Consider the following 20,406-nt stretch of genomic DNA (forward strand, 5'->3'; position numbering starts at 1 on the left):
TTTGGTGCCTCCCCAGGACATCTTTGGAATTAAAGTTGCATACCTGACTTTGATGTCCTGCTGGCATTTAATATAGTATTTGGGATGGAGGGTGAGTTCTAAAGCTCTCAGGGCTGACGTGGTCTCTCTCCCTATGTGAGAAGAGGGGCTAATCCAAGTTTGGGCTTCCTTCTGCTGCCCTAGCCATGGTCTGTCAAGCCAGAAAGAAGAAAGGAAATTCCTCATTATTCTATCGATCTACAAATAATAGTGTAAACTAGAGGGAAAATCAGATCACATGAAAGTACCAGAGTCACAAGGTCATTGGCCACTTAAAGGGCAGAACCAACCATGGTTGTCCCCTCCCCTACTACATGTGACCTGAAATATTTCCAGATGAAAGGGCTTGTATCAGCTTGTATCAAAATAGAATGTTTTCAAGTTTTTTTTTAATTTATTTGATCTGTCTATATATATATACATTTGGATTTTTGTGTTTTATTTCAAATGTTTATTTTAATTATTTTTTTCAACGGTAAAGGGAAGTCCTGTTCCCTGAGCACTTGCCATGGGCCAGGCTATGTGCCGACCCAACAGTAGCACCTTAAGAATGCACCTCAAGCCATGATGCAGAATGCATGCAGGTGGCATCCTGTTTTTATGCATATTCAGTATGGTTATGTTTGTGTTGGCCTCCTCATCTTTTAAATGGATGGTCCCCATATTTACTAGATGAAAAGGCCATTTTCTATTTCTTACTGAGGATAAAAGTATTCCCTATTTAAATGGAGAGTTTCTTTGGAGACTCTTGGAAATTCTAAGGACATAAACTTGAAAGTTGAAATAATACCAACTATTTATTCTTCACTTCCTTCTTTAAACCCAGAAAGTGCTGGCAGAAATTGTCCTCCTGGGATGCAGGGATTAGAGCCCTCCTCTCCTTTAACTAATTAATCCTGGGCCAAAAGGAAACTCAGTCTGCTGACAGCTGTAACCAGGGAAGAGGGTAAAGAACTGTTCTCTTGGATGCGATTCTAATTACTTGTACAGATGTCAGTAGCCAGCTTGCTGGAAGTGCCAATTCTACAGGGCCAGGGTCCCAAGTCTTAAATACCTGCAGTCCCATGGCCCTACTATGGTGTGTCCCAGGAATACTATAAGTTAAACATCACAGAAAATGCTTCTCAAACTAGAAAGTATTAATGACTTCTCATGCTGCCTCTGAGTTTTCAAATTTGTTGTACATATGCCTGCATTTGGAAAGCCTACAATCTTATGAGCTCTTTCATGTATGAATTATTTTAAGTGGGATTTTTTTATTTTTCAGATATATAATTCTATTATAACAGTTCCTGTATCTTTTCAAATGGTAGCACGTTGCAAGACTGTGATGTATTAGCTATACCCACCACTCACATGCTTTTCACTTTTTTTTTTAAATATATTTTATTGATTTTTTACAGAGAGGAAGGGAGAGAGATAGAGAGCTAGAAACATCGATGAGAGAGAAACATCGATCAGCTGCCTCCTGCACATCTCCCACCGGGGATATGCCCGCAACCCAGGTACATGCCCTTGACCGGAATCGAACCTGGGACCTTTCAGTCCGCAGGCCGACGCTCTATCCACTGAGCCAAACCGGTTTCGGCCATGCTTTTCACTTTTGCTGCTTCCTCCATCCCCCACTAAATAATATTTTAATTGGACTGTAATTGACATATAACACTGAGTAAGGTTAACGTTTACAAAATGTATTGATTTGATACATTTATATATTGAAATATGATTACCACTGTAGCATTAGCTAACACCTCCATCAGGTCAAATAATTATCATTTCACATTGTGGTAAGAACACTTAATGTCTAGTCTCTTGGCAACAACTGAAGCAAATTTAGGAGATGCCACCAGATTAATCCGCTACCTTCTTTGAAGGGAATCTCGAAATAACTTTATATTATTAAGGGAAATCTCTCAAAAAAGCTAACTAATCTTCTAAAAAAATTATTTTAAAGTAACTTAAACCCTTAATAGGCACTTCAGTTATGGAAATAACACAGATGAAGCATCCAGACCAGGTTTAACTCCCTTCTGCGACTTCATAGCTAATGGCCTTAGGACTAGCTCCATGACTCACCTTCAATTTGGTGAGGCCCTGTCACCTGCTGGGGTCTCGCTTATATGTCACACTTATCCTCACAGTAGCCCTGTGCATAGATCCTGTTGTTTCCCCCCTTTACAGATGAGCAGGCATGCTTTAGAGGAGGGACTTGTCCAAGGTCTTTCAGCTCAGACTTGACACATGAGGCTGAGAACCCAGGCCCACTGGCCTCTTCTCTCTGCCTCATGGATTAGACTAGAGGGTCACCTCTAGGGCTACTCCTAATGTTAATTTGTTGGGATTCTATGATTTAAAATTTCTCCCTTATTAAGTTACAAAAAGTCAACTGATGAAGAAAGTTTAAGACAAATAACCATATAATTAGTATCTTTTACTCAAGCACTCATTCTTTATAAATGCCTAACTGTGTCCCTCAAATCAATTGACTGAAAATATTTTGCTGAAGGGAATGATATAAATAAGTGTTTGTTCTCTTCCAGTCATAGATGGATTTTTAACCTCTGTAATTCTTTCAAATCTCTGAATTTTTACAAAAGGATACATCCAGAAAATTATATTGATTTTTGCCACAGCAATTTCAAAGCCAAGCCAAAAGTAATCAGAATAATTTTTAAAGGTTTTTCTCTGCTAGAGAGAGTGGATTCTCAGTAACAAAAAATAAAGAAATCCGAGAGAACCAAGATGGCGGCATAGGTTAACGCTGGAGTTTGCTGCTTTGAACAACTACTTCAAAAGTGAAACCAAAAAACGGAAGGGACATCACCCAGAACCACAGGAACGCTGCCTGAGTGGAAGTCCTACAACTAGGAGGAAAGAGAAACGCATACGGACACTCAGAGGAGGCGCAGTGCTGAAGTCAAATTCTGAGGTGCGGAGTGCGTGGAGCGGGCTGGCGGCGGAGGGCGCGGTTGGCGTTTTCAATCGGGAGGGAGTCGCAGACTCTGAGCTCCAGATCCGGGCGAGTCTTTAGGGACCCAGACTCAAACGGGAGAAGCGGGACTGTCTGGCTTCGGTCAGAGCGAGTGCAGCTTTCTCTCTGAGCTTTGCTGGGACTCAGAGAGGCAGAGCCCCTGGGGACAGGACTGAGAGCCGCCATAACTGCTCTCTCCGGCCCACCCTGTTGATCCTGTGTGACCCGCCCCGCCCAAGCCCTGCACACAGGCATTTGCCGGATAGCCTCAGGCAAACGCCAGATTAGCACCTCCCTAGAGGACAGAAGTTCTCTCACTGCTGACACAGCTGATTCTCATAGCCACTTGGCCTGGAGGTCAAACCCTCCCTGGAATTAGCTACAACAATCAAGATTTAACTATAAGACTGTGAACAAAGACCACTAGGGGGTGCACCAAGGAAGCATAACAAAATGCGGAGACAAAGAAACAGGACAAAATTGTCAATGGAAGATATAGAGTTCAGAACCACACTTTTAAGGTCTCTCAAGAACTGTTTAGAAGCCATCGATAATCTTAATGAGATCTACAAGAAAACTAATAAGACCCTCGATCTTATATTGGGGAACCAACTAGAAATTAAGCATACACGGACTGAAATAACGAATATTATACAGACTCCCGACAGCAGACCAGAGGAGCGCAAGAATCAAGTCAATGATTTGAAATGCGAGGAAGCAAAAAACACCCAACCGGAAAAGCAAAATGAAAAAAGAATCCAAAAATGCGAGGATAGTGTAAGGAGCCTCTGGGACAGCTTCAAGCGTACCAACATCAGAATTATAGGGGTGCCAGAAGATGAGAGAGAGCAAGATATTGAAAACCTATTTGAAGAAATAATGACAGAAAACTTCCCCCACCTGGTGAAAGAAATGGACTTACAGGTCCAAGAAGCGCGGAGAACCCCAAACAAAAGGAATCCAAAGAGGAACACACCAAGACACATCATAATTAAAATGCCAAGAGCAAAAGATAAAGAGAGAATCTTAAAAACAGCAAGAGAAAGAAACTCAGTTACCTACAAGGGAATACCCATACGACTGTCAGCTGATTTCTCAACAGAAACTTTGCAGGCCAGAAGGGAGTGGCAAGAAATATTCAAAGTGATGAATACCAAGAACCTACAACCAAGATTACTTTATCCAGCAAAGCTATCATTCAGAATTGAAGGTCAGATAAAGAGCTTCACAGATAAGGAAAAGCTAAAGGAGTTCATCACCACCAAACCAGGATTATATGAAATGCTGAAAGGTATCCTTTAAGAAGAGGAAGAGGAAGAAAAAGGTAAAGATACAAATTATGAACAACAAATATGCATCTATCAACAAGTGAATCTAAGAATCAAGTGAATAAATAATCTGATGAACAGAATAAACTGTTGATTATAATAGAATCAGGGACATAGAAAGGGAATGGACTGACTATTCCTGGGGGGGAAAGGGGTGTGGGAGATGCGGGAAGAGACTGGACAAAAATTGTGCACCTATGGATGAGGACAGTGGGTGGGGAGTGAGGGCGGAGGGTGGGGCGGGAACTGGGAGGAGGGGAGTTATGGGGGGGAAAAAAAGAGGAACAAATGTAATAATCTGAACAATAAAGATTTAATTAAAAATAAAAAAAAAAAAATAAATAAATAAATAAAGAAATCCTATATTATAAAAGCCTAATATGCTAAGTGTCTGGTTGTCCAGTCAGCCATTCAATCAATCAAAGCATAATATATGCTAATGATATGCTAAGGCCACTCAACAGCTTGCTATGATGTACACTGACCATCAGAGGGCAGACAGTTGACCAGTCGACCAGTGCACTGATCACCCGGGGGCAGACGCTCTGACTGGTAGGTTAGCTTGCTGCTGGGGTCTGGCTGATCAAGACTGAGCGAGACAGTCCGAACATGCCCTGGAGCCCTCCTGCGGTCCCTCCTAGGCTGGCCAACTTCCCACATCTCTCCCTGGCCCTGATTGTGCACTGGTAGGTTCCCTCAGCTTGGCCTGTGCCCTCTGGCAATCTGGGACCCCTCAGGGGATGTCGGAGAGCCGTTCCGGCCCAATCCCGTAGGCCAGGCTGAGGGACCCCACTGGTACACGAATTCGTGCACTGGGCCTCTAGTTTATAATAAAACACATATAAATAAATAGCATATACATATACTCAATGAATACCTATTCCCACACCAGCAACATTATTTTCATTTCTACTTAGTACATTTCATTTAGCATATTTGTAACTTGGTACATGGATACTGGAGCCAGACTGTTGGAGTTTGAATCCTGCCTTTGCTACTTAGAAGCTATGTGACCACAACCAAGTTTATTAGTCTCAATGTAAAATAGAGATTTCCTACGGCTACAATAATTTAATATCTATGAAGCACTTAGAACAGTGCCTGGCACATGAAGGCATTACCAGAGTGTCAGTTTAGTAGTTACTGTTTTTGGAGATGAGATTAAGAAAAGAAGGGAGAGTTTTGTTTTTCATTTACCATTCCATTTTTTTTCTTTGTTTTATAAACTTTAAAATAAAAAATATAATTAGTTTGAAGTTAACCAACTCATATTCTACATGTTGTTTCATGTTGCTCTTATCCATTTTGTAATTTCTGATTGTGAGCAGTGATAGTTTTCACAGTACAGATATACTGAAAGATATATCTGTGATTTGCCCTGAATACCACAACTTCCCTAGGAAGAATTCTCCTCACTCCCATTTTTTTTTTTTTAATATCCCCTTCTTCTATTTGGTACAGCTTGATGAAATAACAGAAACTACTGTCCATCCCTAGACAAATCCACCTAGAAAGTAAATAAAATGGGAATTGATTACATTGTTTGCCTGGTTCTTTCAATCTCTGACCAAAGGGATCATGCTTTAGTTTTTCTCACAACAGGGTGGGGCAAAAGTAGGTTTACAATTGTGAGTATGAGAAACATTTTATTCTTGTATTATTATTTATTAATTATTGTATTATTTTCCATAAGAATAACTGTAACCCTACTTTTGCCTCACCCTGTATGTTTTTATAGTATGAAGGTAACATTTGCCTACATTAAATGTACAGTTACATCTTATTGGATAAATGTATATACCTTTGTAACCATTACTTCAAATCATGATACAGAACATTCCACCACCCCAGCTAGTTCTCTTGAACTCCCTTCCTATCTGACCCACCAGCCCTCTTCTCAAAGGTAGACACTGTGCGACTGTTATCACCAAGATTTGACTAATCTTAAACCTCATATAAATGGAATTATACATTATGTACACCTTCCTGTCTGACTTCTTTCATTTAACATAATGTTGCTGAGATAAATGTATTAATAATTTTATTTTAATTGCTGAGTAGTGTTCCATTGTTAAGATATATCACATTATTTTAATCCATTCTCTTGCTTATGGACATTTGCATAGTTTCTATTCAGGGTATTATTAAAAATATGGCTAAAATCAACATTCTCAAACAAATGTTTTGGTGGGCATATACATGTTTTTATTCTCTTGTGTAAATATCTAGAAATGGAATTTTTAGGTCATAGGGTAGATATTTGTTCATGAGAAATTGCCAGACAGCTTTCCAAAGTATTTGTCCTTTCTGCAATTCCCACCAGCAGTATATGGGAGTTTCAGTTCTTTCACATCCTCACTTGAATTTGGGGTTGTCATTCTGTTTAATTTCTCTCATTCTAGGAAAGATGGCATGATATCTAATTTTGGTTTTAACTCACATTTCGTTGAGACCTAATGATTTTAAAGTCTATGTGCTTATTGGTCATCTTATTTTGTGCAGCAAATATTTAAATCATTTGCCAATGACTTCATCGGAATTTGTCCTTTTATGATTGATTTGTAAGAATTATTTGCATATTCCACAAAAGTCTTTTGTCATAATTAAATTTTGAATAGTTTGTCCTAGTTCATGGCTGGATTTTTCCTTTTATTAATGCTGTTTTTGTTGAACAAAAGTTTTTCATTTTGAAGAAAAAACTTCTCAATTTTTTCATATAATGTTTAGTGCTTTCTGTGTCCACTCTTTAAAACCTTTGCTTTCCCCAAAACAGTAAATATATTTTTCTATGTCTTTTCTGAGAAATTTTATAGTTTTAACTTTTACATTAAAGACATAATACATATAAGATTTTGTGTATGGTACAAGGTAAAGGTGGTGTATTTGTTTGTTTGTTGCTTTAGTTATATGTATTTAACCAGTCATTCCAGCACCACTTGCTATAAAGACTTTCTTTTCACCTTGGCGCATAATAATGATAATAATGTGAGTCCTTCAACTTTGATATTCTGTTCATGTTAACAATTTTATTTCTGTGCACTTCCATATAAAATTTAGCAACTTGTTAATTTCTACCAAAAAATTTATAAAACTTTCGCGATTGTGGCTGCTTTAGATTTATAGATATATTTGGATAGATTTTATATCTTAAAAATATTTAGTTTCCAGCCTGGCGAGGGTGGCTCAGTGGTTGAGTGTCCACCCATGATCTGGGCACAAGTCCTGGTTGCAGGCTCTATCCCCAGTAGGGGGCGTGCAAGTGGCAGCCAATCAGTAATTCTGTCTTACCATTAATGTTTCTATCCCTCCCTTTCCCTTCCTCTCTCTGAAATGAATCAAAACATTTTTTTTTTAAATTTAGTTTCCCGCCCTGGCCAGTGTGGCTCAGTTAGTTGAGTGCCATCCCATGCACCAAGCTCCATTCTCAGTCGGGGTGCAGGCAGGAGGCTGGTGATCAATGTTTCTCTCTCGTTGATGTTTCTCTCTCTCTCTCTCCTTTCATCTCTCTCTCTCTAAAAGAATCAATAAAACACATTTTAAAAATATATATTTAGTTTCCCAATCCATGAATATCATACATTTCTCCATATAATTTTTTCCATTTTTTCTTAGCAATATTTTATAAATTTTAATGCAGATATTGGGCATCTTATAAAAATTCATTCATGGTTTTATGTATTTTTCAGATATTATAAATGCAAGTATTTTATAATTTTTATTTTCCACTTTATAGTAATATATGGTATTATGATTAATATATGTTATAAATTTACCTTTATTGTTGAAAGTATTACAGATGTCTCCCTTTTTTCCCCATTCACCTCCTCTACCCCACTCCTGCCTTCCCCCATGATTAATATCTTCCTAATTTCATTTGTTAGTTTTATTAGTTGTTTTGTGGATTCCTTAAGATTTCTATCAAAACGATCATCTGCCAATAGAGGTAATTTTACTTTTTCTCTTCTATTCTATATGTCTTTTATTTTTCTTGCACTCATAGAGAGCTCTAATACAATGGTGAATAGAATGTTGACAGCAGACATCTTTATTTTTTAATATATTGTTATTTATTTCAGAGAGAAAGAGAGAGGGAGAGAGAGATAGAAACATCAATAATGAGAGAGAATCATTGATCGGCTGCCTCTTGCACGCCCTTTTCTGGGGACTGAGCCTGCAACCTGGGCATGTGCCCTTGATGGGAATCGAATCTGCTGAGCCAAGAGTGACAGCAGACATCTTTACATGTTCCCGATCGTACAGAAGGAATTATTCAGTATTTCCCAGTATGGATGACGTTAACTGTATGTTTTTCATATGTGCCTACCCAGAGTTAGTCAAACTGTAAGGTTGAGGACACAGTCCTCCAAATTGCCAAGTCTGTTCAAGATTTCTGATCCCAACTGCAAGGATTTAGGGTACAAACACAAAGTTAGAGGGAAGAATCCATTTAAGATTGCCCTCATTTCTGACGTCAACTCAAGGTTGATGGGTTTCCCAAAACCATCTCCAGGTTTGGTAATTTTCTAGAAATACAGAACTCACTGAAACCTATTATACTCATAGGTTTATTATAATTAAAGGATTGACTACAATTGACCAAGGGAAGAGAAGTATAGGGTAGAGTCTGGGAAGGTTCCATATGTGATGTATCCTTTGTCCTCAGAGATGTGTTACTTTACTGGTATAGATGTGTTCCAAAAGTATGGATTTTGCCAATCTGAGAAGCTTACCAAGCTTTAGTGTCCAGAGTTTGTATTGGGGCTTTATTATGTAGGCTTGATTGATTAATTGTCCACGTGGATGAACTCAGTCTCCAGCCTTTTACTTTCCCAGAGTCAGGCTGATATCCCATGGCCAAAGCCACCCAAATGCTTATAGTTGTTCTCTGAGCTGGGGCCACCCTACACCCTAAGACTAGTGGGCGTTGATGGCCCTTACTGGGGGATTTCCTCAGCATAAACTATCAGGTGTGACCTAAGAGGCTCACCATGAATAAGGTGACTCCTATCACTCAGAAAATTCTAACTATTTAGAGGTTATCTCCCAGGAACTAAGGACAAAGGCCAGACTGCTTTTTGAGCAAGGCCAAATTCTTTACTACCCAATGTCCTGTAACAGGTTAAAGAAATTTTCAGTATTCCTATTCCTAGATTGCTAAGAGTTTTTATCATAAATCACTGTTGAATTTTCTCAAACAACCTTTCTATATTACCTTACATTTATATCAGTTATTTCTACAAATAATCATTTATTCTCATTTTTATTTTTTTTAAAAAAATGATAAATTTCATTGATTGACTATTGAGTTCTAAGCTAGTGTTGTATTCCCGTAATAAATCCAAGTCTTTATGATGTGTCATAATTTTTATATATTGATGGATACAATTTGCCAACATTTTATTAAGGATTTTTTCTCTTTGCATTCATGAGGAATATTGATCTGTAATTTTCTTTTCTTGTGATATCTCTATCAAGTTTTGTTGCTAGGATAAGGTGAGCTTCATGAAATGGCTTGGAAAGAGTCCCATCCTCTTTTATACTGAAAAAGTGTGTTACTTTCTTAAAAGTTTCATATATTTTAATGGTGAAACCACATGGGCCTAGAACTTTCTTTATGAGAACTTGTTTTAAAAAATAATAATAAATGGCCCTAACTAGTGTGCTCAGTGGATAGAGCATCAGCTCCTGCCCTGAAGGGTTGTGGTCCAGGTCAAGGACACATACCTGGATTGCAGGTTCCATCCCTAGCCCCAGGGCTCATGGGGGAGGCAACCAATCAATGTTTTTTTCTCACTCTCTCGAGTTGATGTTTCTCTCTCTCTCTCTCTCTCTCTCTCTCTCTCTCTCTCTCTCTCTCCCCCACTCTTTCACTCTCTCTAAAAATAAGCAATGGCAAAAATAAATAATCTCAGATGAGGATTAACATATATGTTAATAGAAATAAAGTTGCTACTTCTTGTATAAATTTTGGTTTTTCAAGAAAAATATTTTATTCATTTAAGTTCTTGATATTTTTGCAAAAAGAAAAGTTATACATAGGATTCTCTTATCCTTTTTTTGCCTGTGGTTGTGTAGTGATAACACTCTTTTTCTAATATTGTTATTTTGTATTTTGTTCTTTTATCTTGCTTAGTCTTTTTAAGGGAGTTATCAATTTTCTTAATATTTTAAAAACTCTTGGCATTGTTTTTATTTTTATTGCTTATTTCCCATTTTAATTACTTTTGCTCTTATATTACTGTTTTTTTTCTTCAAGTTATTTAGAGTTTAAATTGCTCTTCTTTCCCTGATTTCATAAAGGGAAAATTTAGATCATGGATGTTAACCTTTCTTCTTTTATAACACAAGCATTTAAACTATTAATTTAATCTCAGCACTCTGTTAACAACATTCCACAAATTCAAGTATGTTGTATTTACATATTTATTCAGTTCAAACTATTTTTAAATTTCTTTTGTGGTTTCTTATCTGGAGTCATGTAACTAGAACTGTCTTAAATTTTAAACATTTCTCATTTAGTTCTGTTTTGTTAAGACAACCTCCTCTGTATGCTTATACTCTTTTAAAATTCATTGAGATTTATTTGTGGGGTTTTGTTTGTGGGGATGGTTGGGGGGTTGAGCTGGTATGCAGGCATGCAGTATTTCCTGGTAGATGCTATGTTGGCCCTTGAAAAAAATGATTTGATTATTGGTGGGTATGGTGTTCTATAGCTGTATGTTGTGTCAGGTTAGATAATAATTTGTTAAAATATTATCTTTATAATTTTTTTCAATTATATAAAATCACTTTACATATAAAGTAAGGATATAAGCATACATTTCCAGTGCTCAAGCCACCCAGTACTAGCTACTTTATTAAGATCATGTATAGTGAATTTTGATTCATTAATCCTATCAGCTACTGGGAAAAGGTCATTAAAGTCTCTAAATGAGATTGTGTACTTGTCTATGTTTCCCTCAAGTACTGTCAGTGTTTGCTTTATTCTCTCATTAGGGACACATACTTGTAGTTGTTATGACTTTTTTAGGTGTTAAACCTGTTATAATTGTGAAATGTCTCTCATTATCACTGCAATATTGCTTGTGTTGAATTTTACATTGCCTGGTATTAATATAGCCACATGGCATCCATAAGCTTACTGGTTACATGTTTATCTTTTTCTACCCTTTTATTTTCAATTATTTATCTCTTTATGTATATTTAAAGTATATCTCGTATACAGCAAGGCTGATAAAACTATGGCTCCAGGCTGCTGCCTAATTTTGTAAATAAAGTTTTATGGGAGCATAGCCACTGTTGGTCGCTTCATACTACACTGCCAGAGTTGAAGAGTTGGAACAATAACGATGCAAGCCTAAAATATTTGCTATCTGGACCTTTCAGAAAATAATTTAACCCCTGCTCATGAGCATTCTCTTGTCTTACATAGTATAGTCTGACAATCTCTAACTTTTAATTGGCTATTTTAGACAAGTTACATTTGACTTAACTATCGATATAATTAAGACCACTCTCTCCCTATTTGTTCTCTTAGTTGTCCTATGTTCCTCTTTTCCTGCTTTCAGGTACTCAAATAAGTTTTAGTATTGCATTTTTATTGCTCTACTGGTCTTTTAACCCTACCTCTTTGTATTCTTTTATTATGGTTGTTCTTGAGATTACAATAATGACTCTTAACTTACAACACTCTATTAGAATAATCAAGGTACATATTTATGCATATGATTTTGTGCAATTTTATCTCAAAAGATTATAGTAAGATATCACTCAAGTTTTGTCATTCTATGTAGTATTCTCTATATTTTACTTGTCTGTAAAACAGCAGCTGGGTATGTAGAACACTAATATAAGGAACAGTAAAAGGAAATAAATATAAACATAAACAACCAATTGCATATTTTGTGTGTTACATGTATTATATACTATGTTCTTACAATAAAGTCAGCTGGAGAAAAGAAAATTTTATTAAGAATATCATAGTGAAGAAAAAACACATATACAGTGAGGTGAGTTAGTTCGGTTCATCAGATACCTTCTGGCTGCCTACCATATTCAGTCAGTGTATTACATGCTATGGGTAAAACATGATCCTTACTTTCAAGAAGCTGTACTCAAATTGAGAAGAATAAAGAGTGTGCCCATATTTTGAAGTATCATGAGATAGGTGGCTGGAGATATGGATGAAAACTCTCCAAAGAGATGGATCTCTGTATTTAAGGGGTGGAAATAGTGGGACTTGCCAGAATCTTAATCAGAAGCCTTGGAGGGTCATGCCTTAGGACAGTGATGGCAAACCTATGACACGCGTGTCAGAGGTGACATGAAAACTCATTTTTTTGGTTGATTTTTTCTTGTTAAATGGCATTTAAATATATAAAATAAATATCAAAAATATAAGTCTTTGTTTTACTATGGTTGCAAATATCAAAAAATTTCTATATGTGACACGGCGCCAGAGTTAAGTTAGGGTTTTTCCAAATGCTGACATGCCGAGCTCAAAAGGTTTGCCATCACTGCCTTAGGGGAAAGGGCAAACCAGAGAAACACTGGGTCTTACTAAAACTGCAGCTGAGCCTCAGCCTAACTTAGGCTCTGATTGAATTGGAGTCATCAGCCCCTCACCCTGCCTACTTAACAAAGGAAAGGGGGGCCTTATCTCTTGGAAAAGAACATTATTTGCCATCTCTACAGTTCATTTTTACATGGTGTCATACAAAATACTCTAGATATGCAAAGAGTCAAGAATATGCAATCAATAATCAAGAGAAAAGGTAGACAAGGAGATTCATGCATGATTTTGATACTATAGTTAACAGACAAGGGTATTAAATAACTCTAATATCTTGAAGGTGGAAGAAAATATGGTCATTGGAGATTAATGGAATAGAGAATTTAAATGTATTTTAAAATATTTTAAAATCAAATTGACACTTTAGACCTGAAAATATATATTGAAAAGTAAGTCTTGGGTGGATGAATTTAAAAACAGATTGGCCACAGCAGAACACAAGAGAAGTAAGCTAGAATACATATCAATGGAAATCACCCAGATTGAAGCACAGAAAGGAAAAATAATAGATAAGACACATAAGAAAATAAGAGATGTGGGACAACACACAAAGATCTAACAAGTATAAGTGAAATCCCAGAAAGAACAAAGAGCAAGAATACCCACCACTAGTAAAATATATAAATAAATTATTTATTGAACCAATGACAAACTATACAGCCATGAGAATCAAAACCTGCACTACATGCAATATTATATATGAATGTCACAAACTTAGGTTGGGGTTAAATAAAAGACAGAAAAAAGTGAATGCATGAGGTATAATTCCATTTATATTCACATTACAAGAACAGGTAAAACTGTTCTGTGAGAACTCAGGATTGTGGTAACTTTTGGGAGGCAATAGTGAGTGGAAGGAACATAATGTTGTACTTCAGGGTCTGCAATTGTTCTGTTTCTTGAGCTGGGTACAGGTTGCATTCAGGCATGCAATTTTTGAAAATTTATTGAATTTTACTTTTATTATCGGTACATTACTTTATATCTATATAACTCTTCAACAAAACAAATCTTAAAGGATTTGTAGGTTTATAAAAAGTCTAGGCCTTAAAATAGGTCTTAGAGAGCATCCTAAATCACCACCCCTCATATTTTACTGTTGAGGTTACTAAGATTTTATTATGCATTAGTTAAGTAATTTTTTAGCAAAAGAGAATAGACCTAAAATCACCTATAATATATATATATAATGTGGATGGTATATATACACACACACAATTATATACACATTATTCTTTTATTTGCCTGGAAAACATATATGATAAAGAACTTGTCATTCAGTATGATGTACCATTTTAGTACAAGATAGAAAATATTTATGTGATATATAACTCAAGATATAGACTCAAACTTACAACATGGTCTCATTTACATTTTTAAATACCTTTCTCATAAAACACTATCACATATAGAACTTAATCATATTGACAGATTTTGAAATTGCTCTCTTGCTTTTATGCATAGATTTAGAAGGCTGTAATTTAAGTTAAACTAAGGATTTTTAAATCACAAATTAAATTTATACTAAATATAATGAATGTTCCAGTTTGAATGAGCTGTATGTCTTTATCTCACTTGGACCAATGTCATACACCATTATAACACTTTTTCTGATAAAATTGTGATTCTTAGCAAATGAGATCAGAAATTTTATTTAAAGAATAGAAATACTTTGAGGGAAATTGGAGTTTTCTACCCCAGCTTCCATAACCAAGAGATACATCTTAAAAGTAGAAAATTACTAGGAATTATATGGCAATAATAATTTGAAGTGCCATATCACTGTGGTTCCCCTAATGTGCTTAAAACAGGGAGTGAGGGAGTTAGGGAAAGAAAAAAGGGAGAGAGGGAGGGAAGGAAGGAAACAGGAAAGAAGGAAGTGATACACTCTTAGATACAGTGAGGATTTCTCCTGAGTGGTCACAAAACCAAAAAATTTAGCTACGAGTTTAAGAAAACCTGGTTTCAGTGCTTAAAGGATAGGACCTGGTCAATCACATGTAACCACGGCAACCGCTAGGGAAGTGGTTCTCAAACTTTAGCTTGCAGCAGAACCACTAGATCTTGCTTATCATAGATTGTATGCCCCATCTGCATTTTCTGTTTCCATAATTCTATTGCTGATCTGGGACCACTATCTGAGAACCACCACAGTAGAGCTGCTTTAGCTTCTGCTGCTGCCAATCTTCTGTCATAAATCTCAGTCTCTTTCTAATCTTGCATTTGATTTATCCAATAAAATAAAATCCATAAACAAAGCTACAGGGGATTGGCTCAACCTGGATCCATAATAGGGGATGCTAAAAAGGGAAAGGCCCTAAGGAAACTCCCTCAGAAAATTTTTGCCAGAAACTATTTGCACAGAATGAAAATTTTGACTAAAAAGTGATAATAATTACTTTCCAGAAAGTGGAGAGAAAACCCAGCCAAAACCATGAGGCAACTAAGTATGCATAGTCTGTGTTCAAAATAATAGATTTATATTTCTCTTAGCATTTATTTAATTCAACCCAACTGTCAAAGTCATTTCATTGGAATGGGTCCTGTTACCTACCAATCAAGGCTCAGAGATGTGGAATTGTTCATTCTAGTGGTTTGCCTATATTAGAGGTAAAACATGTGCTTCTCAAAGATACATTAATGTGAACCCTAAATTTCAAAAAGGAAAATGTGTGTGTCAATGTAATAATGTTTAATTAATTCCTTTACAGGACCGCATCAAAACATGTAAACAAGGACCTTGGTAATCTGGAGGAAAATAAAAAGTTAGAAGAAAACAATCACAAAACAGAAGCCTAAGAGAGAAACTGTTCTTGTTGTCCAGGTAAGTGAGCTGTGTGTGGTTTATAGAAATAATTCCCAGTAAAGAATGAAACACCCTAAGAGATGAAAGGGAAAGCCTTGACAGTAAGATGCTTCATAATTGAGGCTTTTAAAACAGGAAGAGAGCTTTTCAAAAGCAAACTTTGGTAACTCAGATGTCTTCAAAAGAATGAAATCTCAACCATTTCCATATCCTCCAAACAAATAATCATTATCCTCTGAATAATTAAAATCAATTTTGAGATTTTAACATTTAATTAGCGTTTTGTATTCTAATGTCAAAAATTTTGTTGAGTGCAAAGAAGCTTCATTTTATAAACTGTGTTTTGGTTGGATGAGCGCTGATTCTACCAATTTAAAATTATTTTTAAAAACAATTACGAAAATAATTTTTAAATATAAAAATTTTAATCCAAGGATTTAAGATATTAAAAGTATCAGGGTGTTTATACAGCCATCTCTCAAATCATGTTAATGAAAAGACCAACAAGTTTGTGTATACACACACATACACTTTTGCAGATAGTATGTATATTATATACTAATGTGTATGCATATATGTGTCTGTATATGCACATATATCTATATAATAAAAGCCTAAGTGACCGTTATGGCGGAACAACCAGAATGACAAGTCGTTATGATGTGTACTGACCACCAGGGGGCAGACACTCAATGCAGGAGCTGCCCCCTGGTGGTCAGTGTGCTCCCACAGGGGGAGTACCGCTCAGCCGGAAGCTGGGCTTGTGGCTGGCGAGCGCAGTGGCGGGAGCCTCTCCTGCCTCCGCAGCAGCGCTAAGGAGCAGCAAGCTGAGCAGTAAGGAGCGAGCAGGCGAGTGGTGAGGAGTGAGGGGTCCCGGACTGTGAGAGGATGCAGACCGGGCTAAGGCCCCCTCTCCTCTAGGGCACATATTTCATGCATCAGGCCTCTAGTATGCATATAATATATATACACTTGTTATGTGTATTGCATATATTTATATGTAATTTATATGAGTGTGATTCTTTTAAGATAAGTCATTTGGGCACATTATTCTGTGTGTCCTTGAGTGAGAATAACTGTTACTGTTGCTGACTCTCTGAAGTTAAAATCCCCAACAACCACAGTAAAGCTTTGGATCTTTATACATAAGCCATAGTCACAATTTGAGCATGTCACCCAAATTAATCCCATAGAGAAGATATGGGGCCTGGGAAAGAATTATAATTGGGGGGATGCACACAGGAAAGGAAAATAGAATAATATAGGTAAGACACTTTTAAAATCTGAAAAATAGGACCTCAAACTGATTGGGAGAAAGAAGAGCTGGATTCTTTCCCCCTATTTGCCTTTCATTGGAAGCAAGGCAGGCAGCATTTCCACCTGTGGTGTGTTTTTTCTTTCTGCTTCTCTAGGGTTCATTCCTCCATCTTTCATAAACATAGATTTTTACCTACTGTTATCTTCAAAATGGGATAGAATAAATCCTCAAAGGAAAATTGAGCATGAAGACAAAACCCACAAAAGAGTGTGATTTGAAGGGATATGTGAATTTTTTAAACAGAATGAAATGTTTTTCCGAAAACCTTTATGCTCTTCACATGAATTAAGCCATTTTTGTAAAAATAAAGACACTCAGCTATTCCAAAAAAAATTGTTTGCAGAAGGGGCATAGCAATGCCTGGCATTACAGATGGGTTCAGGGACAATGAAGTTTTATGAAAGTCTCCTATAAAGTAATTCCTGTCACTTTTAGTACAAAGCATCTGTTGATGGTGAAAAAAATGATTGCTATGGTAACTTACTAAATTATGTTTTTTTTTCATTATTTCAGAGAAAAAAAAACTATATAGGCCAATTGAAGCATGAACGTGGATTGTATTTAAGACATATACAAAGACATTGACAGCAATTCATGGTTCAAATATTAAGCAGTTCATTTTACCAAGCTGTCACGGGATCTTAGAGAATTATCTCAAGTCAAACAATGAAATGAAATTGCAAACAATAACAACAAGTTTTGGTAGCCATGATGATAGGTCATATGTTGTGTTTGGTTTGATTTTTTTTCCGTAAATGTCTGCACTGAGGATTTCCTTTTGTTTGCCTTTTATGTAAATTTTTTACGTAGCTATTTTTATACACTGTAAGCTTTGTTCTGGGAGTTGCTGTTAATCTGATGTATAATGTAATGTTTTTATTTCAATTGTTTATATGGATAATCTGAGCAGGTACATTTCTGATTCTGATTGCTATCAATAATGCCCCTAAACTTTTCCACAAGCCCCTAACTCCCAAAGGTGGCAGCTTGTGAGGACTGGGAACACACACATTGCCCAATTACAAAACTGTGGTTTTATCATGAGAGGGGGAGGCGGAGAGTCAGATTGATAAGCCCTGGATGAGCTGATGCTGCGTATGCACCACCAGCTGGCTCTCAGAAGGAAATCTCACATGCATATGGACGCACATACGTAATAACGGTACTCCCAAACCGACGATTTTGCCTATACTGAAAAAAGAATAACATTACAGAATTTGGGTAGCACTTTAGAGACATCTGCTAGTAAATTATTTTCTGTCAGAAGAAAGGAAAAAAAAAAAACAATGTGTGAGAGACAGTTTGGAAAAATCATGGATAACATTTCCATTTTCATAGATCAGAATGTAAATCACTGTATTTAAAAATTGGTGTTAAATCCTTTGGGTTATCCACTGCCTTAAAATTATACACATTTCCTTTTAAAAAAGATATCAGTCAGAATTGGAGATTTTTAACAGTGGTCATTATCAAAGCTGTGTTATTTTCCACAGAATATAGAATATATATTTTTTTCGTGTGTGTTTTTGTTAACTATGCTACAGATATTGAATGCACCTTGAGATAATTTAGTGTTTTTAACTGGTACATAATTTATCAAGCAGTACATAAAAGTGTAATAATAAAATGTCTATGTATCTTTAGTTACATTCAAATTTGTAACTTTATAAGCGTGTTTTATGCTTGAGGAACTTTATAGGGTGGTAGTATAAATGGAAACTTTTTGAAGTAGACTGGATATGGGCCAGTAGCTACTTGTGACTAGACTTTTAAACTTTGCTCTTTCAAGCAGAAGCCTGGATTCTGGGAGAACACTGCACAGCCATTTCTGTCCCAAGATTTACAAAACTTTGTAGAAAAAGAAAATGAACATCAGATTCCCAGGTATAGAACTGTGTTCTTGGGAGAAAGAGGAAAACTGGTGTTTGTTTTTTATATTGATGGAATAAAAATTATGAAGGCAATGAAAAATAAATTAAAGATGGATATTAGGAATAATATTTTGCCACTTCTGCATTGTTTAGAAACACGTTATTGTACATTTGTAAACCATTTACTATCTGGGCAATAGTATCTCAGTTTAATAAAAGCTTCCTGTAGTGCATTGGTATGAATTAAATACATAAAATATCTTATTAGACTCAAAGCTGTGTAAAATATTATGGGAGGGGGGAAAAACATGTTATCTTGCCTCTAAACTTTCATTTATTGAAGTTTTATTTGGCAGAAAAAAATTGAATCTTGGTCAATATTTAAACCAAAGTGAAAGGGGGAAAACCAAAGTTATTTGTTCTGCATGGCAAAGCCATTCTGTTATCTCTCTGTAAATACTGTGATTTCTCTGTTTTCTCTTTTCTTTAGAATTTTGTTAAAGAAATTCTAAAATTTTTAAACACCTGCTTTCCACAATAAACCATGAACACTAAAATGAAGTCACTTTCATATAAATACTTTTTCTTTTGGTGTGGGAGATCAAAGATTCAAAGTCTAACTCCTAGGGGATATTTGCAGAAAGAAGCAATGCGACGATAGAATGAGAGGGTTATGTTACCGTTATTTCTTGGTTTTCATTTGCTGTGGTTAACTGAGTCCGAAAACAGGTGTCGGAACCTAGAGAGCAGAACATTCACAGCACAGAGCTCTGGACGGAAAGCAGAAAGTTTACCGGGAAACGGGAGACAACATTAGAACTATTTAATCCATGCCCGGATGAGCAGGAAAGCTTGTGTGTGTAACAGCAGAGGTGTGCACAGCGAGGCTGGGAAGGAAGATCGTGCACAATCCTCAGCTTCCGAGGCTGCATCTCTTCAGTTTAGCTCTTCGGCAACAGGAGACAGGTTTTGCCAGTTCAAGTTTCACTTCCAATCTTTGATTACAGAAAATGTATGTGGAAATGAATTAACACACCCGTCTAAGCCTAAAAGATAATAAAACTGAAATATGTCTTCACATCTCTCACAGCTGTCTGCCTCTTGTCTAAACTAGGATGTTTATGTATAGAAAATAGTTGTCCTTATTAAACAGTAGAAAACTCATTGTGACTCTTCATCTCTCTGGAGAAGGAATTCAGCAAAATGAAATTGTCTACGCCTTCCTATTCTGCCACCTGAACCAGTCCTAGATTTTACCTAAAATTGGTTCTATAATGTATGTGTCTCTATCTTAAGAGATAGGATCATACTTATTGTGGGTGTCCCATGTGGCTGTCCTAGGAACACAATTAAGAGGACATGCTCCTATTTCTTTGCTTCTATTATTAACACGCCATTCAGTTTACCATTGAAAATTACTGAGGCATGAACTTCCATAGTAATTCTTTACCTTTAAAATAAGGTAAAGTCGGCTGTAAACATCAGAGAAAAATATTAATAT

General features: G+C 36.4%; 1 protein-coding gene across 4 annotated transcripts in view; it reads left to right on the top strand.

The window, feature by feature from the left end:
* ALCAM (activated leukocyte cell adhesion molecule) overlaps nucleotides 1-19,210 on the top strand; it is a 214,032-nt gene extending 194,822 nt beyond the window's left edge. For 2 of the 4 annotated variants that reach the window (XM_036350130.1, XM_036350127.1), the window contains 2 exons: nucleotides 15,622-15,734; nucleotides 17,548-19,180. In XM_036350130.1, coding sequence (XP_036206023.1) covers nucleotides 15,622-15,709 — 88 coding nt within the window. In that variant the 3' untranslated portion in view covers nucleotides 15,710-15,734; nucleotides 17,548-19,180. Of the gene's footprint in view, nucleotides 1-15,621; nucleotides 15,735-17,547 lie in introns of all 4 variants that reach the window. The other 2 variants (XM_036350129.1, XM_036350128.1) reach the window with 2 other exon arrangements.
* Nucleotides 19,211-20,406: the final 1,196 nt, after the last annotated feature.

Source organism: Myotis myotis, unplaced genomic scaffold (assembly GCF_014108235.1).
Source record: "Myotis myotis isolate mMyoMyo1 unplaced genomic scaffold, mMyoMyo1.p scaffold_m19_p_2, whole genome shotgun sequence".
Classification (NCBI taxonomy): domain Eukaryota; kingdom Metazoa; phylum Chordata; class Mammalia; order Chiroptera; family Vespertilionidae; genus Myotis; species Myotis myotis.